The 11,104-nt window shown below is 29.8% G+C and overlaps 1 protein-coding gene across 2 annotated transcripts in view; it reads left to right on the forward strand.

The window, feature by feature from the left end:
- The window catches only part of kay (transcription factor kayak), a 36,019-nt gene that overhangs the window by 16,193 nt on the left and 8,722 nt on the right, over window positions 1–11,104 (forward strand). Inside the window, exon 1 of one of the 2 annotated variants that reach the window (XM_011505619.1) lies at window positions 8,704–9,602. The exons of the other annotated variant lie outside the window; for it this stretch is intronic. Coding sequence (XP_011503921.1) covers window positions 9,534–9,602 — 69 coding nt within the window. The 5' untranslated portion in view covers window positions 8,704–9,533. Of the gene's footprint in view, window positions 1–8,703; window positions 9,603–11,104 lie in introns of those variants that run through there. 2 annotated transcript variants of the gene reach the window in all.

The raw sequence follows: 11,104 nt of genomic DNA on the forward strand, positions 1-11,104 counted from the left end.
GAAAGAGAGAGCAAGTATTCAGAACATCTCGGCATGTTGCTACAGAAAAGTTTTTTCGTCTCCATTAGACCATGTGCTGATAGCGCGATGACAGAATATGGTTATGGCGGCGACGACGATGGTGGCGGTTTAGTGTCCGTGTTTGAAGCAGCAGCGGCGCGCGCAGCCACGGCTGCACGCTACATTGGCCTGGCCACTGTCAGTGTCATTTCGGTTGTCGTCGAGTACGGATGATCGCGTCATTGCATGCGTGCTAAGTATGTGCGTGCGTGTTAACTGTGGCCCCGTAATAATGGAGAAGCAATAAAGGAGGAACCAAATTTTGGTGAGTGCTTTCGCGAAAATTGGAGGAGCCCGAAGGGATTACTGTGCACATGTTTTATTCCGACGATTTATCCTCTTCTGCTCTAAGTAAACGTACATTTATAACCACTAATGATGAAGAGATTAAAGTAGCAACGACTAGCAATGCCCATTTTACCTACCACAGGAATTCTTTTGAGCTCACTGCGCTTTGATTGTTTTTGTTATTAAAGATGTGAGTGCTCAAACAGGACTGACGTCAATTGACGCGTGGATCACAATCGCCTTCCGTTGTTATTGCCTGAAAATATATTTTCTTTATGTTTAGTCGTGTCTGTGCATTGATGCGCCTTGTCGATTATCTTTTTATAGTCGAATTCAAATATACTTGTGGACGGTTAGTTCTAATGTTTTATTGGTTTCTGACAAAGATAGATAATATTAGTAACGATTTGTGCTTACCTTTCTTCTTTTTTTCTTGTGCTCTGAATTCTATCAGTATATTTCTAAAAAATATCGAGGACAATTTTGTTTATGTAAATTTTTCAGTAAAGGTAATTAGAAAATATTAAATTTTAAAACGTAAATTTAATTAGTCTATAGTTATATACGATTAATCGAGGAAATACTCTTCTTAGCAATTATTAGTTAATAGCATTTTATTAACGATAAAAAAAACGAGCAGTTAGCGAATAATCATTAAACATTAGTGTATTACTCTGTATAAAGAACCATATTTTTCATTTAATTCGATAATTTTGTATAATAATAAAAATTAAATAAAGAATGCAAGTTATAATTATAATAGCAAGTAACAATATGAATTAAATGGCAAAGGAAAAATCTTAATTTTCCTCTTACATTCTTAGTTGTCAATGAAAATTTGGGGAAAATATATACATGAAAAAGGGTATAATGGTACTTTTTAAAAATATTATTGTGCAGACGGTATTTGTGATGAATTCCGTGTAGTAAGTTTTGCGTCCTTGGTACGCCAGTTCTCAATTACGACTCTTTGTTAGATTTTTCTTTCTTACTGCAAAATTGCTATCTTGGCTTTTTGATAAATTCGCGTTATTTTAAAAACTTATTGTCCTTTGTTAACATTTTTGTAGTATATCTTTTTTTTAATATAATCATTGCGTCATTTTGCGTCATAGTTGTACACGATAGACATTGCACTTTAAATTAATTAGATAAAATGGAATTTATACATATGATTATTCACCCGATAATAAAAATTTCTATTAACGTTGCTTGCACTTTCATATTCAAAAGAATAGATTATTGATTGAATTTATGACTTTAAAATTTTAAATGAGGTGGAAATTTCAATATCTATTTTTTTTTTTTGCAAAATATAGGCACCGAGAATAAGAGGATTTGTGCTCGTAGGGCTAGAAAGAGAAGAGCAGAGTTGAAGAAAAACTGGGTGGTTCCCAATTGAAACATTTGCTTAAACGAAGAGATAAGCGTACGCCATCCTGTTTACACTTTCAACTGCCGTTACCACAATCTTTGCTTTTAAATTGCTGTCCCACTTGGAACTTTCCCCCGCTTATACAATGAAAATTTTAGGATACTTTTAGATTTCAATGAATTGGAAATTAAAAGTTGACCCATTTTAATATCTTTTGTATTATAATCATGGATTTCCCTTCGTCAATTGCTCTTCAATTTTCATTATAGAACACAATATTTGCCATTTATCTCTTACAAGTTTTTATCAAAATCACAAATATTAACTATATTTTCAGTGATAAATAACGATTTGTTAATAAATCATTGCTGTTATAATTACAAAGGAAAAAAGAACGACATTGTTATTAACTTAAATTCGTTATCCATGCTAAAATAATATTTTAAATCTACAATTTATTAAGCTTATAATCAAAATATACAACTGATCTACAGAGCTGCGAATAGAAATCTTTTTCAAGCAGTAAACTGAAAAATTTTCCCTTTTTTCAATATGTTAAATATATCTGTTGGGGAATCGGTAGACAAGTGGGAGGTCTGGTTCCGTATGAAAAAGAATAATTACAAAAAGCCAATGAACCGAATAGGAAACTATTTGCCAAAAATATAGTTTGTAAAAAAATTGAAATTCAATTTGTTCAAAAACAATCGGCGAGGAAAAGTAGCTGAAACTCATCACTGCGCAGAGTCTCAGGCACACGCGCCACAAGTTTCTCTCTCTCTCTCTCTCTCTCTCTCTCTCTTTCTTTCCATGTCTTTCTCGTAGCGTTCGTCAAGGCTACTCAGTAAAATACTCCTTTTTCTACTCGACCCCCCTCCAAGACACCCGCGCGATACCACAGCAACTGTGACCCTGGCGTTTGCATTACAGCTCGTGGGGCTTGATATCGTACAAGTAAACGATTTGTGGAAAATACATCATAACTTCCAACTCGCGCATTCCAGGTACGATTTTATATTAAAACGGTCGAGGATATGCGAAGATAGCTTGCACTGATCGGGTACCGAAGGTCGAAGCTTCCCTCTTTTCTTTCTTTCTACGCGTGTGATTCAATTAGTGCTAAGAATTACGGCTCTGCTGCTCTTTTTATCTTTATCCAATAGGTACCTCTCGCTCCTCACTCTTGTACTCGCCTTTCCATTTTTCCTTTTCTTCGAGTTGAGTGGAAGGCTCCAGTACAGCAACTTACTTTATTATTCTTGGAAATGTTTTACTTTATCGGTATCTTTTCGATTTATATTTTTATCGGACTCCGAAGCTCTAAAGTTATTGAATTAAATATTGAAAATTTAGTGACTTCAATAATATTGTTTTTTTTAGTAACGTTGAATTATGTAAGAAGCCACTATAAAATAAAGTTTGATTATTTATAAGAGTCTTCTATACTTTATACAAACTAATTAATTTTTTAAATATTTTTATTAACTTATTATAAGAATAATAATTTTCTAATGATAAAGATACTACTATACTATTCAAATTTAAAAAAACAATGGTATTAAAATAAAAAATGGTCGTCAATTATATACAATTGGCATGGTCCTTATAAATAAATTAAAATTTCAAAACTTTGGACTTGCGAAGAATTAAAGAACCATTTCCTAAAATCTTATCCTATCGCGTACATCCATCATTTTTATAACAAATTGATTCCAACGTAATTTCTTTTTTCAATATATATTTGGTTTACATTTACACATAATTTGTCATATTTCATTTTTAATTCATCCAGAATGATGAAAATAAAAATTTTAATATAAGAGCAAATTAAATATCAAATTTGTAATAATGAATTTAACCTTTGAAAAACTAAAAATAGAAAATTTTGTTTTTATCTCGAATTAATAAAAATTTATTTATTTATTGTCAACATAGTATAAATGATAGTCTATATAAATTAAAATATCAATATTATTTTTAATTTTTAGGCCATATTTATTAGGCGCCGTAAAATGATTCAGAATAATTGATACGATTAAAAAAAATTTTAACTCTTGGAATCACGTATTATTGTTATTTCTTTTGCACGTATGCTTTCAACTTTATAAATGTTTTGAATACTAAACGGTATTTTTTAATTCTAAAATTATACTAAAGATCAGCGAATTCATAAAAAATAGCAATAGAAGTAAAATAAATTTCAGATCACAGTAGTATAATATTCGAAAAATTTCTCCTCTATATTTTCGATATATAATTCATATTTGGATAAAAAAATTTATACCATGTAAGCTCGCGGTTGTTGTGTTTCGATTCCCGTTTTCTCTTTACAATTTTCATTGTATACATACATTTTGCTCTTATATTTTTGGTAGTTCAAATGAACGCCCACATACACTACCCTTTGTTGCTTTTCTTATCGGTGTGTGTGTGTATGTAAATTTAACAGTATTGTACATTAAGCCATTACATAATTTTCATGGATATTAGAGAAAAATTAAAAAGAAAAATTGTTAATTCAATTCAGCACTAGTAATAGAAACCACGTGGATTATTAATTTCATAACATACTGTGCAATGATATTAAACTAACGTACTTAATATGCCTAGGATCACCTTATGATGCAATTTCTTGCGATTTTTCTTGGTGTTCCTAAAGCTTTTTACACAGTAGAATTTAACCAGCTTTTTGTACAGTAGCATACGCAAATGTAATTTCTGGCATTTTTCGGATTCAAATTTGAGAATTCATTTTGAAATTTGAACTGGCATTTCTATTATGTAGAGCCAATCACATCTTGTATGTGCGATAAAATGTATGAAATAAATTATACAACATTGTATATAATCAAAACCAAAAATGACATTGCTTGTGGTATTACAAAATATTTGATTGATAATATATTCGTTCATATCCATAACATCAAATCCATACAATTAAAATGTTTGATTGGTAATGTATTTGTTCGTATTCATAACATGTCAGTTTCTTCGAGAAAATCGCCAATCACATCTTGTATGTGCAATAAAATGTATGAATTAAATTATACAACATTGCATCTAATCAAAACCAAAAATTACATTACTTGTGGTATTACAAAATATTTGATTGATAACGTATTCGTTCATATCCATAACATCAAATCCATACAATTAAAATGTTTGATTGGTAATGTATTTGTTCGTATTCATAACATGTCAGTTTCTTCGAGAAAATCGCCGACAGCTGGAATCAAATTGCAGTGTTTTTATTTTATCAATCTAATAAAGGCAAAAGAAAAAGTTCTCGCCATAGTCTTTATTCCATTCGCCTTTACTTCGGCTTGCATACTTGTACATCTACGGTTCTCGTTCATTATGCACATGTTCGTTGCCGTCTGAATCCGACACTCGCTTGCAGTTTTCACACTAAAAACGAGAAAGTTGCTGAATTATTGGGGGGGGGGGGGCAGGCGACTAAAGTCATCGCTCGAATTATATTTGAGAGCGATAGACTCGTTCTTTGTCGAGGCGAAAGAGCAGAAAATTTCACTCAGTCATGCAGCGTACAATCTTACTCCATTTTTGCTTGGCACAGCCTTAGAGAAAACGAAAGAAAATATAATAATGATTTATAGATATATAATTGAAAAAGGGAAAGGCAATAAGTAAACAAGTACTATTAGACTAAGAAAAAGAACTTTTCAAAGATAATAGATGCTCGAATAGGCATATCGTATCTTCTTTGCTTTTTTGTTTACTGACTTCTAAAACGATATGAAACGAAAAACTGCTTCATTTTTGTTGTAAGTTCTGATTGATTATTTAACTTAGTATATTTGACACTATTTTATATGTTATTCTTCATAATATATTCTACTATATATCGAATACATAATATATCGAAATAATCTAAAGTTTCGTATCAACCGTGTTTTTCATATAATTCAAAATTGTGCATATTTTGTAAATCGAATTGAATTTCTAGAGTAAGATGAATATTTTAAATTTTTGTCGACTCATTAAGTTTTTGATTGATAGTAGAGGTTTTACATCAATAACACGTGTTTTATGTTTAAAAACTTCATGACTGTCATCGTGGTTATTGAAACCGCTAGTGTGCTTATTACAATTGGATATTTAGTTTCTTTGTTTCTATTATACTTGAATCCAGATAAGAACAAAAATGATACTTCCTAAATGTCAGTCTTTATATCATTTCTTACACACATTAATGATTTTATGTATTCATTTTAGAAAACGAATATTCTTTAATATCATTTACTCTACACTTTTTTCATAAATATTTAAATGTTATTTTATAGGTATAATAGATATCGAAAAGATTTTATAATTATTAAATTTATTTATAGGTATAAACTTTTAATAATATAAACTCAATTAAATCAGTTTTAAATGATTAAGAATGAGAATAATTTAATAAATCTCATTAACATAAAATATAAAACTTGCTTGAAATGTGAAATCATTTTATGTAACAACATTTATAATTACACAGAAATTGGTAAAATATATAAAAATTGACAGTATAATAATATATAATTTTTGTCTCACGACTGACTATGTACGTATAATATGACAATTGATTATTTATGTGTCTAGGTAAATATTGATTACATTGTAAGGCAAGTACGCACATACTTGCATTTTCTTCAAGTTCGGCAGCAATTATCTTATCAATCACTTCATGCGATAGCGACCAAAAAAAAATAAAAATTTTTGTCGTTAGGTATTTATAATTAGCTACGTAAAATAAGAAAATATCCATTAACTATTGTATTTCTTTGCCTTTTAAGCAATGTAAAGTAGCGTCATGATTATATCAATTTTATAAAAAATCAAAATGATACTAAATATGTTTGTAGATAATGAAACTATGTATGTATAAACATTGATAAAGATGTTTTCTAGCTACCAAACCAATATGTACATTAGTAATATATATGATACATTAGTAATATTAAATATATTTAATAATAATAATTTTGGTGAGGATCATTATTATTTTTATAATAATTACAATTATATCAATGTAATCAAAATATTACTATTATATTGAAAGTTAAAATATATTTGATGAATTAGGCAAATTATATGTTTGCGAATAAAGATTTATAACTAGTAATGATAATAAGCTTTGTACACAATATTAATATTTTAGTATATGGATGTTTAAAAGTAAGAATATTAAAGTATTCATTAATCAAAAATATTATCTTTGCTCGTTAAAATATTCCATCAGTATTCACATTATTACATCAAAAGCGTAAGTTCATAGTAATCAAATTAAACCGAGCAAAAGGTAGATCTCGCTTAATTTGCTGTGAAGTCGCTTAATTCGCTGTTAAGTGTGAATGAAGAAGTGTCTTCATACAAAGGTTGTTTTCTTGGCACCTGTTCAAGAGTCAATGCAAGTTCCACAAGTGTAAAGACGTGAGAGTGATTGGGAATTCTTAGAAGATTGCGAATGTAATTATCCTAATTTGTTTGTATATTGCTGTTGTAATATGTATTGTTATACGAGAGAATATATTGTGCTTTTAGTTTCATAAACGTCTGATTCTTGTTTCGAAAAAATCGATAAGACAGGATTGAAAAAGTCCTAGTTTAATTACGTAGTTTCATATTCGGGTGATCCTCAATTTATTACTAAACACAATGCAAGCTATTGGAATTAATTATTAGCTGTTTATATTCATTTCGATTGTAATTGTATATAGCCACGATCATTTTTAATGGAGGTGTAGCAATGTTTTGAATATAAATAGTATATGAAAATGTACAATTTCAGTAGCTATGTTTAGTTATTAAAACTATGGTTTAACTTCGGAATTCTTATAGTATAGTAGTATGAAAGCATCTGTAGATAATAAAGTAAATCGAAAGATATTTTGTTTTTAATATTAAATTCACAATAAATATCAGTTTCAAGTATATAAAAGCATTGGAATAATTGAAATAAATAAAATAGAAATAAATAGGATTACATGTAATAGAAAATTCAATTGTAGGAAGGAGATTGAAGGGCATCATATAATATTATTCAAACCCCTTAGGAATTCTATGAAATTAAAGTAGAATTCAGAGCTTTTCGTAATTATACCTACGTACATGCTAATCTTAATACATTTGCCTACCCTAGTAGTCCCTATTAAAAAATAAAGATTGACAATCGGATAACCGGGAAGAATTCTAAATATAAAGAAAAATAATAAAGTTTAAGACAAAAATAGAAATGTCTTGTACACACGAAAACACAGGTGCGATGTATATGGAAAAGCAATATGGGACCTTCTCTTGAACGAACGTGTGAGACTTTCAGGTAATCGTAGATTATGGCAGACGTCCAACATTCATTAGGATATCCGCGATGCCTGCGACGGAAATGTTATAGTCATAAGGGGCACCCTATTGGTTGTTTTTTTTCTGTTTGTTGTACTACTGGCTAATGCGAGTGTTGGCGTAAGAATTACGAAGCAAATATTTGTAAATTTATAGAAGAGTAGCATATTCTTCAGTAAGTAAAAAAGAGAAAAGTTAGGAAAAGAAAATTCTAAAATAGTAGCTGAATGTCCTCAGGAATTACACATAATATGGTCTTTACGCAGGTAATCACGAAAATAAAAAACGTGATGGTTGCTCGTTAAATACATTGAAATATCTTGTATCAATATTTTGGAAATGTAAAGAATAATATGATATTACTTAAATCACATATATATAAATTAAATTTTTTTTCTTATGTATATATAAATTGGGGTTGTTTATGTAAGAAATATGTTTTAACGTATTTTATAGATGGCAAAACATAAAATTTGCAAGAACGAGTACGCAATAATATTTTAACGGTTGTCCGTAATATCGATAATATAATAAGACAATATATATAAAATTTAAAAAGAAGTAAAGCTGTTCATCATTTCAGTATGACGTTGAGCCTTCAAAGCTAATTTGAAGGCTAATTTGTAATTCCGAAAATTTTAAAGAAACCGATAAAATGCTAGTGATATACCAATTTTTTATATGATAACTGTCCCTCCATCAGCTAATTCTGCTCCAGCTAAAAACTGAACGTTATTAATGTAAAAAATCTGGATATTCCACTCTTGCAATATAATTTCCTCCTTTCGCTTGTTGTTTTACCCCTTTTTGCGCCAACACGAAAATTCATGTACAATTCTATTTTGACTCACTCAGTGCTCGCTCTCGCTAAAGATGCAAGGGTAAATGTATGTGCGCGTGCGCACGTTTGGTGGGGTTTGAGAGGAAGCAAGAAACACGAAAAGCGTCACGACGCCTCTTGCCGACTTCTTGTTTGGCAGTTGAAAAGAGGCGTCTGCAAGGAACGTAACGCGACGACGCCGCCGGCGCTTACGATACAACGACGAAAAAAACGAAAACGACGTAGAGGGGACATACCTTCTTCACGAAAAACGAACAATTATTTTAAACCTGTAATACATTTACTTCCACTTTCATACCACACTACGCAATCTATTTGATGTACCTCCTGTTAATATTTTTCATGCTATTGTTCGCTTTAATTTTTATTAACGATACCAATTTTTCTTCAATTTTCCTGACTAAACTGATTATCCTGGTATCTTTATTCACTTTGACACTTAACTATCAAACAAATCCTTAATTTCTACGTTTTATTATCAAACGATATAAAATTTATATGCGTCAAATGGCGTTTCACTTCGACGAGAAAATGGTGTGGCTTATTAATTAAACGACGAAATATTTCGAGTTATGATTTTATTTTAAACGATATTGAAGTTCATAAAAGCATATATTTTTTAATATAATGGCTGCAACCACTTTGGACTCTATTGACATTACAAATATTCTCGCGCAAGAACTGCTGTATCAACAGGTAAATGCAAAAAGGGTAAGGCCTCATAAGCGCATGATTGTGATATTCAGCAAATTTTTATGACTTTAGATTCGAATAGCAATTAATTTTTGATATGCAAGTTACATTAATATGCTTATTTAAGATTTAATTCAAACTTCAAATTTCGATAAATAACAAACTCGTTGGTACAAGTATTGATAATCGATTAATATCAGTTTATTTGCATTTATTCGAGATGTTTTATTTAATTAAAGAACTGTTATATCCCTATTAAAAAAAAATAACCAATTCACAATTCGGATATAAATTCCAGTAATAAGTTGGTATAAGTAGTTTGGAACTAAAAGTATAAATTAACGAAAGTAACGAAAGTGAAATAAAATTAAGTTAACGTTAGCCAAGTCACTAACCAGGATATCGAGGCATGTCAACTATGCTACTTTCGTACATTTTATTAAATATCTTATGAATATTAGTTGAGATAGTGCAACTTAGAATCGAAAATGCAACCCGACCATTTTTACTTTAACGTTTGCTTGACATGTTAAATTTTTCCGCTAGAGTAACGTCGATTATGCTATTTCTATGGTTACATGCCTCCTCTTCAGCTAAAATGGTTCATAAAAAATTGTTTTTCCTTTTATCCTACTATTGTAATTTGTAAATAAAAGCTAGTGTAAACATTAGAAATTGAAAAGGAGAGAGAGAGAGAGAGAGAGAGAGAGAGAGAGAGACAGAGCAAGCTGCGAAAAGACATTTATTTATAGAGATGCTAATACTGTATACAAAAATGTATCTTCTTTGTAGCTTCTCTTACTAGCCTGCACTTTATCTCGATGTACTTGTCATTTTCCTTTTATTTATACCCTGCCAGCATCTTAGTTCTTGTTTTTCTCCAGTTTATTCATTTTGTTTTGCTTGTCTTTTTTGCGTCGTTCATTAGCAGCAAGGGTCCATTTACAGAACGCACTTCAGCAAGATGAACGAAATAGAATATGAGAAAAATATGAGCACGAAATAAAGATTGAAAAAAATAGGCATTAATTTTTTATGTAATTTATTAAATTGATTGTAAAATGCTATTTACGTTGTATTGAAAATTGAATCTTATGAGAATTACAAATATTCGCCATTATTAAAGAAAAAAAAATTAGTTATACAATGGAAATAAATGTATTATATACAATACACGTACTATTCTTAAACAACATTTGAAACTTTTATTCCTTTTTCGCCAAAAAATTGAAATTATAAATATGTGCAAAGCCAAATATGCGGTTAATACAGAGCAAGGTATTTTATTAATTATAATATAAATTTTTATTAATATAATCATTTGTTACTCTGAGATTTAAACTGTGATTTTATTAGTCCATAAACAAAAATAATAAATTTTGTATACGTGTATGCACCTAAAAATTCCATCTTTTAATTTTAAAATTTGAGCCACATACAAAACCAAATAAAGTCTATAAAAAAAAGAAGAAAAAGAAGGGAAGGAGGTGTAGGTACCTGTGCCT

Source organism: Ceratosolen solmsi, unplaced genomic scaffold (assembly GCF_000503995.2).
Source record: "Ceratosolen solmsi marchali unplaced genomic scaffold, CerSol_1.0 scaffold7, whole genome shotgun sequence".
NCBI classification, from domain to species: Eukaryota; Metazoa; Arthropoda; class Insecta; order Hymenoptera; family Agaonidae; genus Ceratosolen; species Ceratosolen solmsi.